Source organism: Phalacrocorax carbo, chromosome 10 (genome assembly GCF_963921805.1).
Source record: "Phalacrocorax carbo chromosome 10, bPhaCar2.1, whole genome shotgun sequence".
Taxonomy (NCBI): domain Eukaryota; kingdom Metazoa; phylum Chordata; class Aves; order Suliformes; family Phalacrocoracidae; genus Phalacrocorax; species Phalacrocorax carbo.
Window position 1 is genome coordinate 3215965 of NC_087522.1, and position 24369 is coordinate 3240333.

A 24369-nucleotide genomic window follows, 5' to 3' on the forward strand; every position below is an offset into this window, starting at 1 on the left:
ACAAGCCCTGTACACGTAGGCTCTGGGTCTGCTTGCTAGCAAAACTGCGTCGCCATGAACAGCGAGGGTCTGACGGGGCAGGGACGGGGTGGTGAGGGGTGCGTTAGACCCACCAACCGTTCTGCCACGTGCCATGTTTCACCACTGGAAATGCCACCGGCCTGGCAGATCCCCAGGCTCTCACCCCATCTCTCTATCCTCACCTTCCAGGAGGCCATTCGAACAGACTCCGTGGAGGGGCAGACTCCGGACCGCAAGGACAGCCTGCAAGCAGAGCTTGGAGAGGCGCTACCGTCAGCAAAGCAGCCCCAGAGCACCTTCACCCCCAGCCCACTCCATCCCACAGCTGCCTCCCTCCCGGGCACCCCCCCACGCTCCCCCCCATCCTCCCCGCATCGGCACCCCAGCACCCTCACGCGGAAGCACACCTGCGGCCAGCACGGCGTCCCCAGCCGTCCGCCCAGCGCCGGCGGCAGCCCTCCCAACCCCGAGGGCTGCCTCTTCGAGTCCTCCGACCTGGCTGATGAGGAGGTTCGCCACATCAACAGCTCGGCCAAAGACTGGGGAGGGGAGCACTCGGACGCTGGGAGCCGCTCGACTTCGCCGTTCATCTCCCCGGCCCCGTCTCCAGTGCCCCTCAAGAACTGCAGCACAACCAGCCTCTCCGGAGGCAGCAGCAAGGAGAAGGACTTGAAGAAGTTTTACAGCATCGATACAAAGGGCTTCCTCAACAAGCCCAGCTGGGCAGATGACCAAAGGCGGCACTCCATTGAGATCTGCCCCTCCATCAGCGATGGGGACTGTAGCTTTGAGGACCCTGCCGCGGAAAAGCAGCGGTCCTCTGCCCACATCCAGATGGAGTCCGAGTACATCCATGGAGCCCGGAGGAAGAAGAAGATGAGCCCGCCCTGCATTTCTATAGATCCTCCCATGGAGGACGACGGCGGGGCGGCCTCACGCACCAAACCCTCTGAGAACAGCATGCTGCGGCGAAGGACCCCATCCTGCGAGTTCCCAGCTTACAGAGAGTCCCTGGAGCTCGCAGAGAGCCAGCCCGGGGAGCCGGCCTCCAAAGCGGAGCGCCGGGGCCAGCCGCCATGCCGCGGGGAGCACCTGACCATCCCCAACTTCTCCTTCGAGCAGTCGGACGGCAGCTCCTTGAGCAGCCTCTCGGATCTCCTCCTGGACAGCGGTCAGTCCACGCCGGCCTCCGCGGACTCCCGGGCAGAGCCCGCCGCCCCCGAACTGAAAAAGCCGGATCACTTAAAAACTCAGTGGAGCAACACCGAGAAAAGCAAAGAGCTCCTGGGCATTGCTAAGAGCCCCCTCCAGAAGCAGGACTTGGTCCCGGTGACTGTCGCAACAGAAGACGACGTAGATGACCCAGTATAGCTTTCTGGGAGGGGGGAGCGGGGGGGTCTCAAGGGCTTGACACCAATGTGGGTTCCCAAACCGAAGGGACTGAGCGGCCACGGGTACGCGGGTGGCTGCGCTCTTGGGTTTGTTTTTTTTTTTCCTTTTCCTTTCTCGCAGTCACTTGTTCTTAAGCGCTGTGGAGGTTTGCAAAAAAAAAACCACAAAAAAGAAAAAAAAAAAAAAAAAAAAAAGAAAGAAAATGAAGAGGAAAACAAAGAAATGGCTGGATGAAACGGTGACGGGTTTGGGGTGGGGGGAGCGGATTTGCAAAGCGGTTTGGGGGGTTTCTTTTCTAAAGGGAAGGTGGAGTCTGTTCAGGGGGTCGCTTTGTTCCTCCCACCCTCCTCCGTGGCCTCAATCACATTGATTCGCGTTCGAGGTGGTGGCGGTTGGGATTTGGGGGATTCTCTTTGGGTTTTGCTGTTTTGTTGGTTTTGTTTCTTTTTTTAAAAGACGCTCAACTTTTAACAAGGCACCTTTTAGAAATGTCACGTTCCGCGGGAGTGCCCAGGAGATGGGAGCTGTACATTGTCTGTATATCAGCCGTTATATAAATAGAAATAATGTATTTGTGAGATACAAAACAAGGAAAAAAAAAAAAAGACAAAAAAAAAATGTACCCACAAAAACTCTCTCTTCATAATGCACATATTTTTATAGAGAAACGATACTGTTTTTTGCATTACATGTGACTCCGCAACTGGGTGGTGTTTCCTTGGGTTTTATGTGGAACTAATTATCACGGCCATTCGTTTTCCAAATGTTCCTCTTCTTTCTCCGCTTTCCTTATTTTTTTCTCCTCCTTCCCTCCACCGCCATCCCACCAGCTTCTTTTCACAGCTGACGCTTTAGACGTCTCGCTCATTTTTCTTTCGTACTTTAGAGGTTGTCCTAACTACAGAGAGAAAAAAAAACCAAATCACTACTGAATTGTAGCCAGTGCAATAATAAGTTATTCATTCTTCTTGTCTGTACTGTTGCTTTCGGGTTTTTTTTCCTTTTTTTAACTGAAATTCAGGTTAAATGTCGCAATAATCTGAACTAACGTGCACAAACACGTTTTTCTTGTGTTACAAAGAAAAAAAAAGAAAAAAAGGAAAAAGTTAAACTTACAGAAAGATAAAAAAGCAAAACAAATAAATAGTAAATTATTTAAGAAATGTATTTTGTTTACTGCAGTGCAAAGTAAATTATTGATACAGTATGTAAAGGTATAAAAAGCTGTCTTAGGTGATGCTCTTTGTGAGCGTTTAAGCTAACGGTTTCTCCTCATCGCAGCAGAACGCCTTCGGACCCTCGGCGGTCGCCGCAACCGTCCCGTTTGCACTCTTTCTGTCGGTCTTCCCTCCGCACCCCCTGCACCCGCACGTGGACGCCTTCGCCTCCCACGGCCCTTGCGGCGCCGGCTCCGCTTGAGAAGCCTCTAGAGGATTTCAGGTCACCTGTCAACACCGCTTTCTTTTGGGTGTTTTTTTTTCTTTTTTTTTTTTTTTTTGCAGTTTTGGGGTTGATTTTTATTTTTTAGCCTCCCGTCCCCGCCCCCTCCCTACCCCTCATCCAGGCCCTCTCACCGTGGGACAGCTTCGCCATGGAAAGCTGCTGCTACATTAGAGCAGCGACGAGCCCGGCGCGAGGACGCGCCGTCAGCCCCAGCGCCCGGCAGCGGCAGCGAAAAGACATACAAGGGAAAAAGAAAAAGATCAAGAGAATCGGTTTTGTTTGGTTCGTTCCATGCCGCCTCATATTTATGCATTCACATATATCTTCTGTTATTTATGCATTCATTACTCAAAAGGAAATGTATCTTGTTTCACATGTATTAAACTGTATAAACTGGAAGCGTGGCCTGACTTTGTGCCGCAGGGCGGTGTAGCTGCGATGCCGAGCCCCGCTCCAGCACACCACCCCCAGCCCGCGGGTCCCACCGCCTGCCCCGAAGCGCTCCATCCCGCTCCTGCAGCTCCGCATCCCCTAGAGCCCCCTTCCTAAATGCAGCCCGCCTGTCCCCTTCCCTGCTGGCGTGCGGAGCTGGTCCCAGCTCCCGCTCGGCTCCGGCAGTGCCGCCCGGTGAATCCTTCGCCTCACCAAGAGCTTCCATATGTCGAGCGGCTTCGTGCCGGCTGCCTCCGAGCACCTGCGCCGCTGTAATTAAGAGTCATTTAAGATTAGTGTAAATAATTATTCCGTCTCAGTGGGATAGCAAGGGATTCCAGAAAAGCACCATAAAAGTCATTATTAATAGCGCTTTGGGGACGATGGCAACCTCCTTCTGTTGCAGTTTAAGCAGCCGCCTGGGAAGGAGGGGAGGTGAATTCCCCTGCGCTGGGCCAAATCCTGCCCGGAGGCGCAGGGGATGCCCTTCCGTGTCCCTCAGCGGAGGGGGCGGCCGCACCGTCCTGCTGCGTTACTTACTGCTGCGATTATTTACCTTTACTGGGGAAAGGAACGTCCCCCGTGCCCGAATCCCGGTCTCAGAGCTGGAGGAAAAGCCTCTCGCCGTGGGGCGGCGCGGCTGGGGGCCGCTGCTGATCACTGCCTGCACGGCGAGGGAGGGCTGGCTTGAGGAACAGGTCGGAAGGGCTTGAGGCCACGGCAAAAGCAGCCATGGGGTTACTTTATTTTATGCTAGCACCCAGCCAGGATCAGGGTCAGGATGGGACGGGCATCTCCCGCTCCGTGGCGACCACCCAAAACACACAGCAAGTGCAGCAGGTGGGTTTTATGTTATGAACCATCTCCTTTGCAAAGAGGTAATTTGCTAAAACCAAGCCGTTTGGGGGAGTAGGAGCGTTGAGCAAACGGCCACCAGGGAAGGAGTTCGTTACAGCGGTGGGAATAAACCCTGGTGAAGCCCCAGCGAGAGGAGCCCCGGGACGCCACTGGCAAGTGTAGGGAAGTCAGGCAGCTCTTCCAGGGGAGCTGCCCTGCTGCCGGCAGGACCAGAGGATGGAAAGCCTCCTAATTTTTTAAAATTTCAATTATAAAATATTGGGATGGTTGGGGTTTTTTTAATTAACAAATTTAGAAAGTAGTTGTTCCTGCTTGCTCTGGAGTGGGGACAAAGGGAAAGAGCCTTTTCCCATCGCCTTCCCAAAGCGCCTTTCCAAAGCCGCGGGGGGTCTGAGGCGCTGCAGAGGGGTGTGAGCTGCACCCACCACCCACCTTCCGCAGAGGGGTGGGCTGCGGGAACGACAGCACTGCCCCACAACGCCGGAGAGGAGGTGTCCCTCCAAACCGAGTCCCTCTGCCGCTTGTCACCTTCCCAACCAGGGGTTTCCAGCCAAGGAAATAAAAATCCCATTTGAGGCAGGAACCTCTGCTGTTAGAAGCTTTTTTGGCAAACTTGTACCTTATTAGGCTAAAAATAAGCCTAAATCAGACCATTTAATTCCAAGCAGGGGTGTGACGCACAGTGGGGGTGCAAAAAAGCTTTCCCTGCGCATGGTTGCAGCTGCTGGCGGTTTCAGGAGCACTGGGGCTGGGCTGCTCTGGGAATCGCCCCTTTCCTGGGACTCTTCCCCCTGCCCCGGCCAAGCACGGGGGGATCCCGCAGGCCAAAACCAGGAACAAAACATGCGAGACCCGTGCAGGCGTTGTTGGCGGCACGGAGAGGACACACACGTGGCTTCACTGTCCCAGTCCACACCACGACGACAGCTCTGCTCTCAGGTACAAAATGCCTCAGTTCAGGGGCATCAGCAGAGGAAAAAAAATAACCTTTTTTCTCTTATTTCTATCTCAGCTGAAGTACAGGCAGCTTGCCGAGACTGGGGGATGGTCTCCACTCCACGACATCCTGCCTACAAGGTGTTGGGCACTAACACATCACCGCAGGCGCGAGCTTCAGCTGGGAACTGCAGGTTCAGAGCTGCTTCAGTCAAAATGATAAGGGATTTAATGGGCTTTTGCTGCCTCTGAACAGCTGGCGAGGCTCACCGCCTCCCTGGGACCCGACCTCCCCGGCACAGCCTCCCACCGCAGCTGCCTGTGGGATGCAGCAGTCCCCCAGGACGGCCCCGCAGCTGCGACAGTGCCCCGGGCTCCCACCGAGCCCGGCCCCAGGGCCTGGGAACATGGGTCGGGCTCCTGCAAAAGCGGGAGGGAAGGACAAGGCAGGACCCTGGTGCTGAGAGTGATCAGTGACGACAAAGTGCCTTTTATATTTTGCTGGATGCAAAACCATGATCTGTAGAATAAAGATGCTGGGGATGCTGATGGGGATGTAGCCGTCTCTCTGAAGCCAGGGTGCAAGTCTTTACCACACGTCAGGCCATGGGGAACTCGCTCACCTGCAGCACAACTGACGTTCCCAGCCAAGAGCGTCTGAATGTGCCTTCAGGATGCTCCTCTCCTTCCCTGCAGGTGCCGGGGCCGAGGCCGAGGCGTTCAGCACAGCCCAGTGACGCCTCCTGGTACGTGTGAATGTCCTGCCCCGGCCCAGGCAGGACCCCGCTCCCTTCTCCCCCGCGGGTCTCCATCTTCCGTGGCGCAGGGAAGCCCACAGCACCTCAGGGCTGCCACGAGACCGAATCGTGGCTGTGGGGCTGCGGACTTGCCTGTCTGCTCTGACAAAGCCGCACATTCCCAAACCCCATGAAGCTCAGCAGGACCCACAATGATGCCTTCCATGATCCTGCGGGAACATCCTGGCAGCCTGGGGAGAGTCAAGTTCTGACTGAATCTTCTAAGACCAGATCGTGACCGTGAGTTGCTCCATGATGCCTCTTGGGGACAGTCACCTGGGCGTACAGCTACAAACTCCCCGAGCTCTTGGAGCTGGGTCCTCAGCCCAAACCTGGTCATGACCAATTGCACAGAGAAGCAGCTTAACATCGCCCAGTATTAATTTTCCTGTTGATCAAATCTTTGCAACATTAAGCAATTTCCACCAGGCCATCTGCAGGGGTTGCGTTGCTTAAGATCGGAAGTGAAAAGCACCGACTAAATGCAAGTCATTATTATTTAACTGGGTCGATTTCTATTTTGCATTTTTAATGACAATTTGGTCACGTCCATTTGTCTCTGGGCCACACGCTGCCCCACCGCTCTCCATTTCAGCAAAACCACCGCCCGCAGGGACAGCAGCGCTGCGTCGGTCCGGGCTTGCTCGGAGTCGCTTCGGCAGCCTTTGAGGAGCGGGGATCAACCGAGGATGAAAAACCACCATGTTGAGGAAGGGGCAGAGGAAACCATCACAAAGTGACCTGAAGAGCTTCAGCGGGTCTGTGTTTCAAGGTTAAAGCTCAGGCGGCATTGATTTGAAATTCTCTTTGTCAAGCTGGGGAGGAAAAAAATCATAAAAACCCAACCCAAATCTGAATCCATCCCCAGTGCAACCTTTAATCTGTCAGTGTTGCAAGACCATACAGGTTGCATGAATGCTAATAAGCATTTGATCGTTGTATAAGCTTTCTTAGGATGAATAATTAAATTTACTTTATCCATTAAACCTTCCCTATTAAGCTTTAAATACGCAGCTGGTTTAATGGCTGGGGCCGTCTCGTCTTCCATACGAGGGGGCTTAATTAGAAATTTTCATGCATCCTACTGGAGCCTCAGCACCAACACAATGGTCTGAGGGGCCCAATTCTCCATGTCTTTTGAGGTTTTTCTTTTTTTTAAGCAGCTCTACACATCTATCTGCTGCAGTCCTGCTGGGGCCCTGGAATAACTCAGGCTCACTCTGGGTGGGTGCTCAATCCTCTTCCAGCAAGCCAGTGTTGACATAGGCAGCCCTGCGTCTCTGAGGGTGGGTTTCAGCCCTTTCGGTGGGGCCAGCCCCAGCGCGAGCTCTCTGCGGTGGCTGGGAGGGTGCGGCGGGGTTGTTCCGGGCTGAGGGATGCGCGGCAGCACAGATGTGCTCCCTGGTTCGACACTGATGCACACAGCAATGTTGCCAGGAGCGTTTCATACCCAGGCTGGGCTGCTCCTCGTGCCAGCAGCCTTCACTTCTGGTTGCTCGCTTGTAGGTCAGGATTGGGTTTTTTTTCCAGCTGTGGTCACCGGACTATTCAGTGAAAAAAACTCTGTTCATGGGGAAAGAGAGAAAAATGCCAGCAACCCTCATTACATCACACCATGGGAAAGAGACGTGCTTAATTATTTGAATATTTGATTGAAATCCCCTGAAGCAGCTTATTTTTGATCCCTCTCTGCCCCACTCGGTGGCAGAAGCTGCCGAAGACCCGTGGCGACGTCTCCAGGGTTCGCTGCAGACGCGCAAGCAGAGCGCAGCCCTCCCACCCGGTCCCCCCCGAAAACACAGCCACCGCCGGGGCGGGCGGCCGATGAGCAGGAGGGCGAAGGAAGGAGCTCCCTTCCCCTCTCTTCTCCCCAGAGCCTGATTATTGCTCTCATTCCTTACGCCCTTATCGAATCCGATGGCCCCGCTGGGAGCCAGTTTCTCCGGTCCTCCTCCCCCTCTCCCCCTTCCTGCCTGCATGTTAATTTATTCTGACTGGCTCAGACCAAGGCACTAATTAATTTTCCTCATTAACAACAAAAAAAACACCCCTCACAAATGGTACCAAGTTCCAATACAAATTAATACCTCATAGCAGGCCAGGCATTCCAGAGCTCGTTGGCAGAGGCACCTGCCGTACCCAGCGGTGCTCTGCCGGCCTCAGGGCTGGCGGCCACACGGACAGGGGGTGTCAGAGCCGGACCCCAGCCTCCTAAATTACCCAGCGTGACGAGGGGGAGCAGGATACTGAATATTGAAATGTCTGCTTTGGCTTTTCGCCCTGCTTTTCTGCTCTGGGTGGGGGGAAATATTGGTATAATGTGCTTGGGCTGAGGGTGGAGGGAGTGTCCTTGGGTTCACACCTGGCCTGCGTCACATGTGCATGTGTCCCCTCCATCCCGGCAAAGCTCCCTCCCAGCCGTGCCCAGGGCGACAGGGACCATCCTGGTGCAGCCACGGCCCCGTGGGCCTCGTTCCCCAGCTGGCTCGTGGCGTTCAGACACAGACCCCCCAAAAGTTTACCCCACCTCTTTTCCCCAATTACCTCCCACCAAAATAAATCTCTGGGTAAGTATATTCAGGAAGAATGACAGGAAGAATATCCTCCTCTGATATGTCGTTTGATGTTATGAGAATATCCTCCTTCCATGTGGTTTGATTCGAGCAGCAGGTGGGGAGAGCTCTGAGAAGAGAAGGAAAAGGCTGTTAAGACAAAGGGCAGGGAAGCCGCTGCAGCCTCCTCGCAGATATAAAATTCAGGCAGGGATGAGTCAGGCTGGCAACGTTGTGCAAACAGTCTAAAAATAAAACCGGTTTGTTGCAGATTAATGACACCATAAAATGTATTTCACTGGCCATTTAGCAGGTGTTGATCATAAATATTTGGGATTAAAAATAAACTCTTCTGCTGTGGCACTGTATTGTCATTTCTGTCTCGCCCACCTTCCTCGAGCACCTGCTGGAAGCAATGAATCAGCCCCAGGGTTGGTTTAATCATACTCAAAAACGTAATGGTGACAAAGTACCTGCTTTCTGGGTATCTCCCTGCAGCACAGGACTTTCAAGCGCTGGCTCTCCCAGGCAGCAGTGAGCCGCAGCACCCGGACCTGCTGCTCACACCGAGGGCTCTACTACTGCTCTTGCAATTACGCCGAAGGAGCTCGGTGATGGGCGACAGGCGTGGTGCGAGGTGATACACGCCACCGGCGGTATCGCCCGACGTCATGGGCCCAGTGCCTGACAGCTTTTCCCAGGAAAAGGAGAGCCTTTCCCTGCTTCCCCCCTCCCGAGGGCTAGCTCAGCCCTCACCCACGCTCAGCCCATCACCCCGGGAGTGAGGCAGCCTGGTCGGCTCTGGGAGTCAAGTCAAGGTACATTGGCTTGATTCAGAAGCTCTTAGTGACAGAGCTCCAAGCAGTTTGGATTTTTCCAACCCCTGGCTCTTTCTGGGAGTGAAGAAAACATAATTCCCGTAGCTGTATAACACGCCTTGCACATGGAGGTCAGAGCTAAAGGGACACTGGTGCACTCATAGACCAGGCGTTGTTCTTCTGGCGCCGGGACCCGACATGGGCACAGCATCTGCAGGAGATAAGTCAGCGAGCAGCAGGTGAGAGCCCTTACTCCTCGCAAGGAGGGCTGCAGCCCCAGACGCCCCAGAGAGGCTTCCCCTTAGTCCCTTCACGTATCACAGGATCAGGGCAAGTCTGAGAGAAGAGGTTAACATTTTATGTGGCCAAGACAAATAGCAAGTTCATTAAATAACACCCATGGAGTTGCTGCAATCCACACGTTTTCGTTATGCTTGGACATCAAACTCTCTGATGGATCATTAAGTTTTCCAGCAGGATAAAAATGCTTCCTTGCTTGGGATTTCATTCTACTCACAGAGATTAAAAAACAATGCAGCTCATTAGAGCAAGGCTGGCATGCAAGGGAGGAAAGTAAAAAAGGTCTCATTATGACTGGGAGGGGACGTAGCCCTCCACAAGCAGGTACATACAGATGACTCACAGCTGCTGAATAACCCCGCTGCCTTCTCTCTGTCATGGGGAAGGTCCCCCAGTGCTGATATTAACTCCTCCAGCAGCTGTACATCACTGGCCAGGCAAGGGGAAAAAAATCCTTAAGTTGGCTTTTAGCTAGTTCTGAGGTAGCTGGTAGCCAAGTAAAGTGTTAATTAAACAGCCTCTCTAGCTGCATCAGACAGCTGGTCAAGAATGGTTTTATTTCCCCGTCCCAATAATTTTCAGTTCTAATGAATTATTTTCTCTGAAGCATTGCTGAGGTGCAGGGGAGAAAGGATAAAATTTCAGCCGTTCCCTCCCATCCCTCCTGCTTTTCGCCCATTCTCCTCTTGGCCAGATTTGTTTGCTGAACATTAAAAAAAAAAACAAACCAAACTCAAATAAAACCTGAAATGGGTATTGACAGAGAAAAGGTCTATTGGACCATGGAAGGTATTTTTCAGCATGAAGTGTAATGGTAGTTTACTTTCAGTCCAATATCAGGCCCACCACCGCTTTCAAGAGCAGAGGCGGTATCTTGGGGTGCCCCTTTGCGTTAAGGAGAGACACCTGCAATGAACAGGCCACTGTGTGGCACTGCAGACAGCCAAAGCAGCAAAGCCACCTCCACCAGGCCTGCCAGAAGGGAGACCCAGCGGAGACAGCGGGTGAGGACAAGGACTGAGGCGTTGTCCCGGCCATGCTCGCCTGCATCTCTGCTCAGCCCATGTGTGAAAGGTGTCCGACTTGTTGCAACCACAGCATGGGAAAAGCAAACCGACACTGAGCCAGGGCTTCCTTCATGCCTCCCGTCCTTCTCCAGAGGGTTTGGAGGCAATCAAATGCCCCCTGGATCGCTCTCGACGAGGGGAGCATCATCTAGGATGCAGAAAGGAGGCGAAGGGATGAAATGGAAGGGATGCACTGCAGCAGATGGTGGCCGAGCCACCGGGTCTCCGCGGCGCCGACATGCGCGTGGGCAGCAAAGCTTCCTGCCGCGAGTGGCGGCACGATCGCAGCCCAGCGTCGTCAAGTCGTGACCTCTGCGGCGAAACAGTAAGACCTGGTCGGCAGATTTCAATAGTTGCAGCTTTGCAGAGCCTCAGCACATCCATCCACCTTGTTTACACACAAAATTCAGCCCCTCCTTTTAATTAGTGCAGGCTAATTAAACCAGCACAATCCCATTTCCTCCCCTTCCCACGGTATGTGCGGCCACATCCAGACACCGGCGTTACGGAGGCACGGCTTGCTCCCGTAAGGCTGGGAGAACAATCACCTTGTAGGAGACGACTAAGGACCCAGCCAGTCTCTCCCCCTCTTCACATCAGTGTGGCTGATGTGGTCCAGAGACCACAAAATGTACCATTTCCCAACAATCCCGAATGATTTTCCTCCCTGGAAAACACCTCGTGGCTCCAGCGATTGCCCGGCAGCGGATGGAGCCGCTTCGGCCCAGCCGGCAGCAACATCTAGTGGCCATGTCCTCGGTGCCTGCTACAGGGAGGAGGCCCCGGTCCCCTGGCTGTGCTTTAAAAAGAGCTTAGTGGGGTTGAGACAGGCTAATGAAGAAAATATAAATTCAGAAAGTTCAAAATGTGAAGAATAATATCTTTATAAAGATAAAGATAAAGATATTGTTTAATATTTTTATCGGTGATCTGGATGAGCGGATCAAGTGCACCCTCAGTGAGTTTGCAGGTGACACCAAGTTGGGCGGGAGTGTCGCTCTGCCCGAGGGCAGGAAGGCTCTGCAGAGGGACCTGGACAGGCTGGATCCGTGGGCCGAGGCCAGCTGTGTGAGGTTTAACAAGACCAAGGGCCAGGTCCTGCCCTTGGGTCACACCAACCCCTCTACAACTCTCTGCAGCTGCCTGAGAGGGGCTGGAGTGAGGGGGGGGTCGGTCTCTGCTCCCACGTCACCAGTGACGGGACGAGAGGGAACGGCCTCAGGCTGCGTCAGGGGAGGTTTAGGTTGGGTATGAGGGAAAATGTCTTTAGTGCCAGAGCGGTCAGGCCTTGGCACAGGCTGCCCAGAGAGGTGGGGAGTCACCGTCCCTGGGGGGGTTCAAAAACCATGTAGCCGTGGCACTTCAAGGCACGTTTTAGGAGGCCTGGGGGTGTTGGGTTGGGGGTTGGACTTGACGATCCTAGAGGTCTTTTCCAACCTTAATGACTCTATGGTTCTATGATAATCGTGGGGAGCGGCCGGCAGCCCTCAGCCCAGGCCCCTCAGGCCTGGCAGGGCAGCCCGCGCCGGGGAGGGGGTACGGCTGGCCCCGGGAGCGGGGGGTGCCCGCGTTTTGGGGCGATCCGCCCGCCTTTGGGAGGCGGGGAGCCCCTCCCTGAGAGCGGCAGCTCCGCGAAGCGCCGTCGCCGAGGAAGCGTGTCCCCGCCGCCGCGCCGTCCGTACCCATGGCAACGGCCGGCGCGCGGCCCTTCGGCCCGGCGCCATGGCGGCCGCCGGCAGCCCCAGCGTCTTCCTGCTGGCGGTCAGCGGGCAGATCGAGAGCGGGCAGGTGAGCGCACCGCGGCGGGGGGCCCGCTGGACCCCCGGGCGGCCGGGAGCGTGGTGTCCCGCCGCACAGCCCGGCCTGGGCCCCGGTAACGCGGCCTTGCTTCGGCCCCGGTCCCGCACCGCGGCCCGGCCGCCGCCCCGGTGCGGGTGGGCCTCAGACCCCCTGACCCGGCCCAAGCGATGTGGGCTATGTGGGCTGGCTGCTTGTCGTGGTGGTGCAGGCCGCCCTCAGCCCCCCGGTCCCAGTCACTCATCGAATGCCCTGAGCTGGGAGGGACCCACAAGGGCCATCAAGCCCAGCTCCTGTCCCCGCACAGGACACCCCAAATTCACACCGTGCCTCTGAGGGCCGTGTCCAAGTGCTTATGGAATATCACCAGGCTGGTGCCGTGATGCCTCCCTGGGGAGCCTGTTCCAGGGCTCCACCACCCTCGGGGGGAAAAACCTTCCCCTAATGCCCAGCCTAACCCTCCCCTGGCACATCTCCCTGCCATTCCCTCGGGCCCTGGCGTTGGTCACCAGAGAGCAGAGACCAGCCCTGCCCCTCCTCCTCCCCTTGGGAGGGAGCTGCAGAGCACCATGAGGCTGCCCTCGGCCTCCTCTGCTCCAGGCTGAACAAACCCAGGGACTTCAGCCGCTCCCTGTATGGCTTCCCCTCTAAACCCTTCACCAACTCTGTGGCCCTCCTTGGACACTCTCTAGTAGCTTTTATATCTTTAATGTACTGTGGTGCCCAAAACTGCACCCATCACTCAAGGTGAGGCCACCCCAGCATGGAGCAGAGCGGGACAATCCCCTCCCTCGCCCGGCTGCAATGCAGGGCTCGATGCCCCCCAGGACACGGTTGGCCCTCTGGGCTGCCAGGGCACGCTATTGGCTCATGTTCAACTTGCCATCGACCAGAACCCCCAGGTCCCTCTGCAGAGCTGCTCTCCAGCCCCTCACTCCCCAGGCTGTCTGTACAGCCAGGGTTGCCCTGCCCCAGGTGTAAAATCCAGCACTTGCCCTTGTTAAACTTCATATGGTTGGTGATTGTCCAGCTCTTTGATTTGTCAAGATCAATTCCCCACCAACGCAGCTTCTCTTCTCTCCCACAGTTCCCTGGATTTGATGACCTCTACTGCAAGTTCTGCTTCGTGTACGGCCAAGACTGGGTTCCCACAGCAGTAAGACCCCGTTGTGCACCCCCAAAACCCAGCCTGCCTGCCAGGCCCACTGGCATCACGTGTCTAACAGGCTTAGTGCAGGCCCCTGGCTCATGCCACATCCTCCCGGCAGGGCCTGGAGGAGGGCATCTCCCAGATCACCTCCAAGAGCGACGTCGCGCCCACCATGCTCGTCTGGAACTTCCCCATCAACATTACCTTCAAGAGCACCAACCCGTCCGGCTGTGAGTGCTGGGGGCGGTGGGATCCAGCCCGCAGACCAGGCACCCATCTCACAGACGCTTTGTTTGCAGGGCCGCAGATTGTAGTGAGCGTCTACGGACCTGACTTTTTTGGAAACGATGTGGTCAGAGGTTATGGAGCTGTTCACGTTCCCTTCACGCCCGGAAGGTGAGGAGACAACCTGTCTTTCAGGACTGAAACGGAGAGGGTTTGGGTTTTTTTCCCAGTTACTATCTTGGTTCAGGAACAAAAATGTCCCCATATCTCCTTATCACACCATGTCCATTTGGTACAAAGAGCATGGATTTCCTAGCAGCAGCCCCTGGTTATCAGATAGTTGTTGGTAATCCTGAGACAACTGCGAAGTCACCACAGGCACGTAGACAGCCCAAGTATGAAGCACAATAGGTTACCTCTCCCCCATCTCTCTCACTACACGCTAAGCTTTCACTCCCACCACTGGAAACGGAGGAAGATACGCTTTTCCTACACAAACCAACCCTTTCTTTGTGGAAGAGAAAGTATTTGAGTTGTTCAGTCGTCCGACGTGTCTGAAATTCTGGTACCTTTATAAATGTAGGAGGTCCTGCAGTGCGGTTTGGTTCGTTTCTTAGGTGCCGTGCGTCTCACGTTTGTTTGGTTTAGGCATACAAGAACCATCCCTATGTTTGTTCCGGAGTCCACATCTAGGCTGCAGAAGTTTACAAGGTAATAATTGAAGACTTTACTTTTTTTAAGTCCTTCTTGCTCTTAGTCACAAAAGTATATCCAGCTACTCACAGGTGCATCTGTGGGAACACCTCAAAACCAGATAGTTTTGAGTTTTGTAGGTAAAATCATGTTTTTAAGTGCCTAGGTCTTTTGAAAAGCTTTCTTAGAACACGTTACCTACCTGCTTGCAGTAACACTAACTCATCTGTTTTTTGATGCTCACATTTGAATACTGTTGGTTTGAAAAATAACCCATTTCAGCAGAGCAGACTGACACGTGAGTTCTGGTACCGAGCAGCAGCTCCGTATTCCGCAGGTTGATTCATGGCAGGGATGTGACTTACAGAGGTGCTACTTTGACTAATTTTACCGAGCATTTTAGTTGTCGCTGGGCCCTAAAGAGGCGTGCTGCAGTCCATCCCTAAATCTTACGGTAGCTAGCGGCTTTCCTTGAAGGATCGCCACATTAAGAGCAACCTGGAAAGCAAAGGCAGAACATGGGAAAACCAATTCCCAGTGCTGCCTTTTCTTCCACCCAGAATGCATTTGCTGTAACCTCTGGTGTGTTTGCGCACACACACCCCCCGCTGAAGTAGCCGTTTGTCCACAGCAACTGAGGGTGTTAAGGCTTTTTTCCTTCCGTTGTATTGTTTAAGCACAGTCCGAATGATCCGTGAGCTGCCTGTTCGGCTGTGGATTGCCCGTACTGACGGAGCCTACCCTTGCGCAGAGCCAGCCACGTGGTACCTCGGGTCAGTCAGCGTGGCTGCCCCACAGTCGGGATTCAACTGATCTACTTTTCTCCTCTTTAGGATACCCTTTTTGTAGAAGCTACATTCCAATTTATATAATTTTGTATGACGTGCACCGCTGACGTATTCAAAATATCCAAGACACTGTTTCAAAAACATCTTTGCCACAGAAAGAGTCCATCTAGCCCAGAAATAACTTGGATTTAACAGAATGTGTATGAAATTGGCTTCATTTTTTCCTTAGTGAGATAAGTTTATCTTCAATCAAACCAATAAAATGAAGCAAAACTCTGTACTGCACACAGAAGCTGGGAGTCTCATTAAACCTCTCCTTTATTTTTTTAACATGCATATAATGAACTGTATCAAATCTAAATGCTAGTGACTGTATCCAGTTATTTTCTATTCTCCAAGTTGGTTCACAGGGAGACGTCCGGAATTCACTGACCCCAGAGTGGTAGCACAGGGAGAAGGAAGAGAAGGTAAGTCCCTGGGAGCTCCTGACCTCAACCCTTGCGGGACACCAGGCCACAGCCTGGCCATCCCTCTTCTGTGGATAAAAAAGTCGAGTCGATCCTGCTGAGAACAGTTCTGGGCACGTGAGGAGTTCAACAGCTACGCAAAAACCTCTCTTAACCAGTTTTATTCACATCTTCTTTCTTCTAGTAACGAGGGTGCGATCACAAGGCTTTGTCACCATTTCCTTCAACGTAGTGACCAAAGATATGAAGAAGCTGGGCTACGACGTGAGCCCCAGCGACATGCAGACCCCTTCTCTGGTGCCCGTTGCAGAAGGGATTCCTAAGTATTGAACTCGGGTGTGAGATGTTCGAAGGCTCGGGGAGAAGTTACGTACCTCGGGGCTTTTTGTGGCAAAGGGAAATGAGTATCTGACTAAGCTGAGAAAATGTCACTTGAGACCCTTATTCGTTGCAAGAGAAACACAAGCCCCTGAGGCTTTGGAATAATTACGTAAGTATAATCCTTTCAGTAAGCATACAGGTGAAGTATTATGTAAATTCATGTAATCAGATAATATTTAGCATTTTTATGAGTAATAGCAGACTATCTCAGAATGAGACCTGTAACAAATTATTTTTATAACAGCCTTTTGTACACTCTTTATATACTTAAAGAATAGCAAAGTTTATAGCTGTAGCAGTTTTCCTGTGTTTAAAACCTCACTGCAAACCCGGTTCTGTTTACGAATGGTTTTTATGGTAGAAAGGAGAGATTGAAATTATTGCCCCTTCCAAAAAGGAGGGGATATGGAGACGTTCCAAAGAAACACACGCACTTCCCTGGGCCACAAAAGCAGCCGCAGGTTTCGTTATAATTCCCACATAGTCCTTTAGAGTTTGTGCAACTACTTAAAATAGCTCACGCACTGCAGAAACAAACCTTTCCACATTTTCAGTGAAGCAACCTGGGCTTTTGCGTTTAGAACAAGATGGTGACTCTTCCAAATTTTTATCTCTGCATCAAGCTTCTGGAAGAAAAAGAAAAAGACAGCAGTTTATTTTAGAGGCGCTGGAGAGACCACGGCGTTAAACAGATCCTTGCGGCATGGGTTTAACTTCTGGTAAAACATGTTGCATTTTAAGTGCAGGCATTGCCTGAAAAAAACAAACCTTAGAGAACGCTTTGCAAAGAAAGCGGCGTCTCGGTAAGCCAGCTCTGCGCGCAGTCCTAAGCCACGTTTGGCTCCAAGTGAGGTACCAGAGGCGCCGCGCGGTGCAGGAGAGCGGGGAGCAGCAGAAGGGTCCCGCTCCTCCCTCCAGCCCGTACCCTACACGGGTGGGCTCCCTGCTGCGGCTTCCCTGAGCTGGTTTCTTAGCAAAAGGCAGGCAGTAAAAAAGCAACATAGCGATGTCCAAGTCTCGGGTTTTTCCTTCCCGTGGCACAACCTCAGAGGAGGACGGAAACGTGGTGGCGGTTAGTGCGTGGCGGGCTCCAGCGCTGATCGCGCCCTGCGGCGCGAGGGTGCAGAGCTGGCCTCTGTCTGAGGAGCTTCTCCGATGCATTACCCTCGCCTTTCGCTGAATCCCTCTCTAAGCTAGCGTTAGTGCTCTTTTTAGGCTGAATAAACCCCATTGTCTAAATATATTTATCTTTCTAGTGCTAGGGATTTTATTTGTTTGTGCCAGAAGGGAGGTTTCTAAGTCCAAAATCATCCAAGATCTGCTATTCTTACAGGTACAAGAGAGAAAGAAGTGTGTGCTACAGTGAAATGACTAATTGCTTAGTCATGTTCATATTTAAATTCGGGCATGTAATCTCTTGCGTTGGACTGCAAACACCAAGGGATGACTGAGTGACTTGACGTGATACCGCCCTGTAACTGAACTACCAAGCCCTCGAAACGGCAGAAATACAAGTAATAGCAGAGAGTGGTGAACTGCAGAGCCTCCAGGGCACGTCTCAAAGCAGCCAGGGCGAGGTGGTGGTTATTTCATGCTGAGCAGTGTCACTGAATAAATACCATTTCTGAAAAGTTAATGTGAGCACAGTAACCATGATCACTGTAACTGATCACTGTGAGCGTTAGCATTTTTCATACTATTTATAAATGCTTTTCCGAACACAGTTACAGGTGATTTCTCGTCTCTTCCTTTTTCCTATCTTGCTTTTTTTTTGGTTTTACACTTCCAGTAAGCTCCTCCGCCAGTTGTCTTGGCAACTGTTGGAGTCTCTGAACTGAGTCACGTTGGAATCCGAATTAGTATTTCCTGTTGGCTCTGGGGAGATGCAAGGAATTTTGTTTCCTTTTCAAAAGTATTTGGGAAGCGGTTAGCTACAGTAGCAGGATAAACAGCTGCGTTTGAAATACTTGAAAGGCAAGCATTAAACCGACTACCGCTTAAATATCTTTTTTCCCTTGAGCACAGTTACCTGCCCCCATTCTAATTAGCGCAAAACTGCACAACAGAGCTGCTTGTCACGAGAAGCCCGTTAAACCCGGATAAAGCCCCAGCTCTCTGCCCGCGGTGAATTCACTCACGCGCAGCTTTGCGGCGCGGTGCCGCATCTCCTGAACCCGCTGCTGCTTCGGGCGCGTAGCTGGGTGCGCACCGCGCTGAGAGCCAGCAAAACCACCCCGTGCGCTTGCACGGCTCCGCCGCTCCCAGCCGAGCTGCGGGGACCACGGAAGGAAGGGTAAAAGAAAACAGTGAAAAGCAAAAGGGTTAAAAAATAATAATAAAAATGCCAAATGCCATAAAACAGTGTTTAAGCTACGTGACTATAAGCAGCTACTGCATTACCACCTGCGTTATTAGGGCTTTGTACCCATTGTCTCCGGGTTTGGTTGGGTTTCAGGGGGGTTTTTTTGCCTCTCGGTGTCTCGAGCACGTCGTTAAGAACCTCGCGTACCTTCCAGGCCTTCGCGCGCTTCGCCTGCGAGCGCGCCGCCGCGGGCGCTCCTCGGGGTGACGCCGCCCGCTCCTTACACAAGGGCGCGTGTGGGGGTGACGGTTTCAGTAAGCGTTTCCCCAAGTTCGGTGCCCTCCCTTTGTTCTGAGAGGCAACTGTTGACACCCCGCACAATCATGCTCTTCTCCCAGACACGGGCTTGCTGCTGCTGTTATGATTTTTCTGGAGAACCACCTCTAGTTTGAGTCTTTGGTACTCAGGCGTGGCAGAGCGTTTGCAGCTGTCTCACCCTGGAGGGAGTCTCCGCTCTCATGACAGAGGAGTGAAGACAGACATGACGCTGCGCTGCCGAGAGCGGGAGGCAGCAACAAGGAAGGGATTTATGACCTGTGAGTGTTCCTTGCAGTTAGTGCTAAAGGTTACAAGAACTCATGCTTTAAGAACAGCCAAAACCCACTAAAACCGAGCCTTGCTGTAGCGGAGGCTCAGAGTAATTCCCTTTCACCCTCTCCAGGCCGCTGTATAACCACCCTGCTCCTTTACTGGTTAATCATTCTGCCTTATATTCGAAACTGGACTGAAGTTCCCAACCCCGCGTAGCGCAGACGGCAGCGCGAGGCCGTCAGCAGGCGCTGCGGCTCCTGTTTTGTTATGCTTGAGTCTCTCCCAGACAGTGAAATTGGCCATTAACCTCCTCCTTCATGACAGGCAGGAAAAAAAAAAGTAAATCTTTATTCAGAACATGTGTCCTGACAGAGGGTGAGGCTTCAAGGCCGAGGCTTCAAGACAGAGCGAGGCCGTTAGAGGTGGACGAAGCCTGCGAGATAGTCGTGGGCTTTGCGGAAGCCTCCCCTGCTCGCGCGGTGCGGAGGAGCTTCGGGGAGAGCTGCCCAGCAGGACCACGCTCGCTCCGTGGGAGAGCGGTCCTGCCACCACCATGGAGGGAGACAGCCAAGGACACGAACCGAACGGCAGCTTGGGAATCAAACCCTCCAGAGGAAGGAAAATCATTCCGATAGCCTTTAGGAACCGATAGATGCAGCCCTTCCTACCAAAACTAGAAACAGCAGCATCAGCTCCTGCCCTCTCGTGGCAGTTTTCAACATTTAGGAAGACGTTGGAAGTTGCTAATAACGATTAGTTGACAAGATTGCACGAAGGACACCCAAGTTTCTCCCGCCCCTACGTGGAAAATCGCCCAATGCAATGGTGCTGGCTGCCCTGCCGCTGCCCCCCGGCCCGAGAGCAGGGGGCAAACACCTCCCCGCGCCACGAGCCACCCGCGCAGCCTCGCAGGGAGCGGGACCGAGCCAGAAATCTGTGCATCAGCGAGCGCTTGAGAAACCGGCTTTGTCCTGAGGCTACAAGGCTGTTTTACAACAGCAGTATTGCAGCAGCTAGAAGTTATCCCCGTCTGAAAATGAGAGTCTCGCAGATGGATTAAAGCTGACAGCGACTGCTCCCCAGCAGCGGTGTCAGCTTGGGAGCAGGAACCTCCTGTGAATACTCCAAAGGAAAAAAAATAAAAAGGCAGAACACAAAACCACAGAAGCACAGAACAGCCAGATTTGAAAAAAATTGGAGCTTCAGCTCCAACGCTTACCAGGGCCTGTCACCAGCAGCATTTCAGCCCATCACAAACCAGCCCCAGGATGACCCACTTGTGCCAAGGTCACCGGAGCATCATGCCAGGACCCGCCGCCCGGGGAGGCGGGGGGTCCCAAACACCCTGGATCCGCACCCTGGGTCCGTGGGGTGACAGGACAGGACAGCTGGGCTGGGACGTGGGGGTTGCACGGGATGAACAGCATCAGCGCTGACAGAGCTGGGCTTGCACCCGGAGCCTGGGTCTGCGACTGGCCAGGCACCCCCGGCGTCCAAGAGCTCCAGCAAGAACCACCTTCCTCCGGGGCTTTTCCCTTCAGTCTGGCAGTGCCAGCGGACGGCACCAGCAGCAGCTGGACGAGAGGGTGGCTGCAGCAGAGCCCACACGGGACATCTCCGGGGCACCCCTCAAACACGCTCAAGGGACTGAGTCCTCCATGAGAGCACCATGAACCACCCCTCCTGCACCCACCACCCAGCCGAGCTGCAGACCCCAGGTCCAGGCACGCAAGCCCGTGCCAGCAGCACATCTGGAGCAGCCACCAATGGTGATTTTGAACACCTTCCAGGCCATGCAAACCCCAAGCAAGAACGCGGCAAAGAGCTGAGCAAAGCCCGTGCGGCCCACACCCCCGCAAGCAGTGCTCAGCGCTTGCTCCCCTCCCTCCTCTCGCCGTCCATCCGCAGGGTGCTCGCTGCAGAGGGGAACCCCAAAGCTTCTCCCACCAGCTGGGGAGTCCCTGGGGAAGCAAACGGGTGAGCTCAAACCCCAAGAGCTGAGGCATTCATGGGTGTTTGCAAACCCAGAAACCACCTCCACATTAATAGGAAAAAAACACCAAACCACCACAAAACCGCAGCTCCCGCCAGCCTGCGGAGAGCACCCAGCACCCTCCGCTGCAGCAGAGCAGAGCCTGCGGAGCACGAGGACGGCAGGTTACAAGGGCTCGGTTTGAGAAAGCAAGTTTCTTAGTGCCTGGCCACCTTTCAGGGCACAAAACCCGTTAGAAACCATCCTTTGGCTTCTGAAGCCAGGCCTGAGCCCCCAGGAAGGAGGCTGCTGAGAAGCAAGGGTGCAACGCAACCCACTTTCACGGCAGGGTGCAAGTGATTCAGTCTCTCGTCCTTCAGAGGGAAGATCAGCAGAAGCATCTAACTGCTGTAGGCTTCTATTTTTATATCTCTATTCAGGCCAAGATATTTAAGTACCCAAATTCACCTCGGAGAATATCACTACATTTAGTGCCAGACTTGCTAATGAAGACATTAAAAAAGCAAAAAATAACCCAACACACCCCCACCGCCGTCACCCAACACAACCCCAGCCAGCCCATGGCCTCCTAGCCATATGCGCTGTTGTTATACCAAGGCAGAACCGGCTCCCTTCAGCTTGGTTAAACCACCCAGTTTCATTCCCTGCCCAAAAAACCCTTCAAGAACACCATGGACCCCCAGGTCCATTGCCTGATGTTCACAGGTTCCATGTTCCCACCCCGGTGGGGCGCAAGGAAAGCGTCTAATGATTTTTCCGCCTTAGAAATCGCTAGAGGCGGCTCAGCCGCAGCACTGCGGGGAATCCCACGTGGGTTAGCGATAGCACAGCTGGTGGGACACGTCCGCGCCGAGTCAGCATCCCACGGAGGCCGTTCAGCCCTCGCCTCCATCCGCTCCAGCAGCCGGGCACGAGGTTCTCCTCCAGCCCCCGCCTAATTCAGCTGCGCAGCGCGATGCCACGGGCCGCCACGGAGGCCGGGAGGGTGAGTGGTTTTGCAGAGGGGTTATTAGGCAGCTCTGTCGGTGACTACTGAACGCAACGTCTTTGCTCCCAGAAGGTCTCCGCTGCCAGCAACGGGACCCTGGGCTGGATCGAGCTCTGATCCGACCTACGGCAGCTCTAGCACGCCGTGTTTAAACAGGGCTTAAAACCACGCCGCCGTACCTGCTTCTGAGGATCTCCCAGAGCGTGTTTAAGCTTTCAGACCGCAGAGCTGGCGGCACCGATGTCCCGGTGAGATTTCATGTCAGGCAGCAGCAGGCAGGGACCTGAGAAGCAAACTCCACCTTTACCATTGCTTTACTCTGGCTATTTGAAATGTCATCCATTTTCTTTCACCCGAGAACGGGAATAGAGTTGCTCAACTGGGGGCACAAGTGCTGAGAACAGATCCTGTAACACATCCAGGCTCCTTTTTGCTGAACAGCCACAGGCGACTTTTTGAATCCTGCTCCCTCTACCCCAGCGGCACACGCCGCCGCCATCCCTCCGCTCGTGGACGTGCTGCGAGTACCCGTGCCCTGCACACAGCAGCTCTCTGGCGGCCATGAAGATGTCCAGGTGTTTTGAAAATATTTTGCACTTCAACAGCGTTTTCGAACCGAGTTTCAATGCACGTCACAGGTAACAATCCTGCTGGCCCCCAGTTTACTCAGGAGTAACGTTTGCAACCCCTCCCTGCCCTGTCCCACGTTAAACAGCCGCCAGGGAAGGGACAGATTTTCCCCCAGTCTCTTCAACGAGGGATATTTGGTAAATATCCGAGGGTGCCGCTGCTCACTCGGGGTTTCGCAGAGCTCCAGGCTCCCCCCGGTGAAGCCAGAGGATGCGCCATCTCCCCCCAAGGCATCTCCCTGCTCCCCCATTCGTAATTTACTACTCCAACCTCTGGGCTGTGTTACGCTGGTAGGATGCCAAATTTTTTTTTTCCTTATTGATCGCCAGACTGCTGCCAATTCACTGCCCTAATGGGGAACTGGCAGGGATGTCTGAGGCACCAACGGGAACTTCCACTCACTGAAACCCCGAGTCTTCAGCAATTACAGGGTACCATCGATCGACAGCAAAACAGGAAGAGACAGGATTGATACCACCGTGTGCAACACTGGCTCTTCGCTATTTACAACCCCGAGCTCCCAAACATCTCTTTATGAAATCAGTGGTCACTTGTGTCCCAACTCACAGGACAGGGAGGGGACTGCCCGGAAGGCGGATGAAAGCCAACTCGAAAAACGTGGAAGTTTTTAACGTGAGGAGCTGTATAAATCACGTCTGTTCTCTGAAACGCAGATTGCGGGCAGCTGCGGAGGTCTTGCCAAACCCATGGCACGCGCTGGCCCAAACCATTTTCTCTCACTTCGATGAAAACGAGCGAAAGAGCAGAGCCCCACTCGGCCCAGCACAAACAAAAAGGTAACGGCAATGTACGTGTTCAGCACAAACACCTTGGCAACCCCCGGTGCGGATGAGGGCGAGCCTCTAGATAACACTTTATCCAGAGAGGCCTTTTCCTCTGCAAGAGGCGGCAAATTCCACCTCGCTTCACAGAAGAGGAAGAGGAAACCCGGGACAGGGGGAGAGCAGCTTGCCCAAGGTCAGAGGAAGGCTCAGCGACAGCCCGATCTCTCTCTCATCAGCCTTTATCAGCTCAGGCTCCCTCCGGCAAGCCCTCGGCTTGCAACATTCAGCTCTTTTGAAGAGTATCATAGAGTAATCACAGAAGTTTCCACTCTGAGCCCTTCCTAGATCTTTCCTGTAGCGAGCAGCTTTATTTTAAAATGTGCAGTTTCAAGAGGCCAGAGCAAAACGGTGAAGAAGCATTGATCACATCGAAAAAGAGACCGGTCAGAGGAGCAACAAACACGGAGGAGCTCCTGCACAGGAGCAGAAAGCCGCCTCCTGTGAAAGCGAGAGGCACAAAAAAGCAACAGATATCTGGGCTGCCAGCCCCGGCAAAGGAGGCTTTTCTGTTTTCCTCACCGGCCCAAACGCAGAAGCAAAATTAATCGAAAGACCCGACCGGCCTCACTCCCCAGGGAAACCGGAGCGTTAGCGGGGCAGTGGGTTTGCACACCCCCAGCCCTGTACCACAGATCTGAAACCAAAACAGATCCTTTTCCCCCCCCGAGGCCGCCCTTCCGATAGTCAGGCCTCCAGCACCACTGCAGTTTCAGCATTAAGAAATTAAGTATTTGATTAGGGATCAGCCTGATTGGCAGCAAACCGTAACTACAGGAAACCCGGAGGGGCTCTGGAGAGGCAGCGCTCGAAATAGCCTGCTAATGAAGTACCCTTCAATTTAAACCGTCCGGAATTAGAAGCTGAAATCACTTCCCAGCTGGAGGGAGGCTCGCTGCTACCCCA

At 53.7% G+C, this 24369-nt stretch overlaps 2 protein-coding genes across 4 annotated transcripts in view; both read left to right on the plus strand.

The window, feature by feature from the left end:
• The window catches only part of CACNA1H (calcium voltage-gated channel subunit alpha1 H), a 128859-nt gene extending 125600 nt beyond the window's left edge, over positions 1-3259 (plus strand). For all 3 annotated transcript variants that reach the window (XM_064461417.1, XM_064461418.1, XM_064461419.1), the window contains exon 33: positions 211-3259. In XM_064461417.1, the coding sequence (XP_064317487.1) occupies positions 211-1392 (1182 nt within the window). In that variant the 3' untranslated portion in view covers positions 1393-3259. The remainder of the gene's footprint in view (positions 1-210) is intronic.
• Positions 3260-12295: 9036 nt separating this feature from the next.
• Positions 12296-17840, plus strand: B9D1 (B9 domain containing 1). Its single transcript, XM_064461427.1, has 7 exons — positions 12296-12404; positions 13501-13569; positions 13682-13793; positions 13863-13959; positions 14437-14499; positions 15669-15736; positions 15921-17840. Exons 1-7 carry the CDS (start codon positions 12339-12341, stop codon positions 16064-16066), a joined length of 621 nt encoding a protein of 206 aa, XP_064317497.1. The 5' UTR covers positions 12296-12338; the 3' UTR covers positions 16067-17840.
• Positions 17841-24369: the final 6529 nt, after the last annotated feature.

Coding starts and splice junctions, on each gene's coding strand:
- B9D1 (XM_064461427.1), top strand. CDS start 12,339: ATGGCGGCCGCCGGCAGCCCCAGCGTCTTCCTGCTGGCGGTCAGCGGG. Junction 13,570..13,681: donor AAGACTGGGTTCCCACAGCA/GTAAGACCCCGT, acceptor TCCTCCCGGCAG/GGCCTGGAGGAGGGCATCTC. Junction 14,500..15,668: donor AGGCTGCAGAAGTTTACAAG/GTAATAATTGAA, acceptor CTATTCTCCAAG/TTGGTTCACAGGGAGACGTC.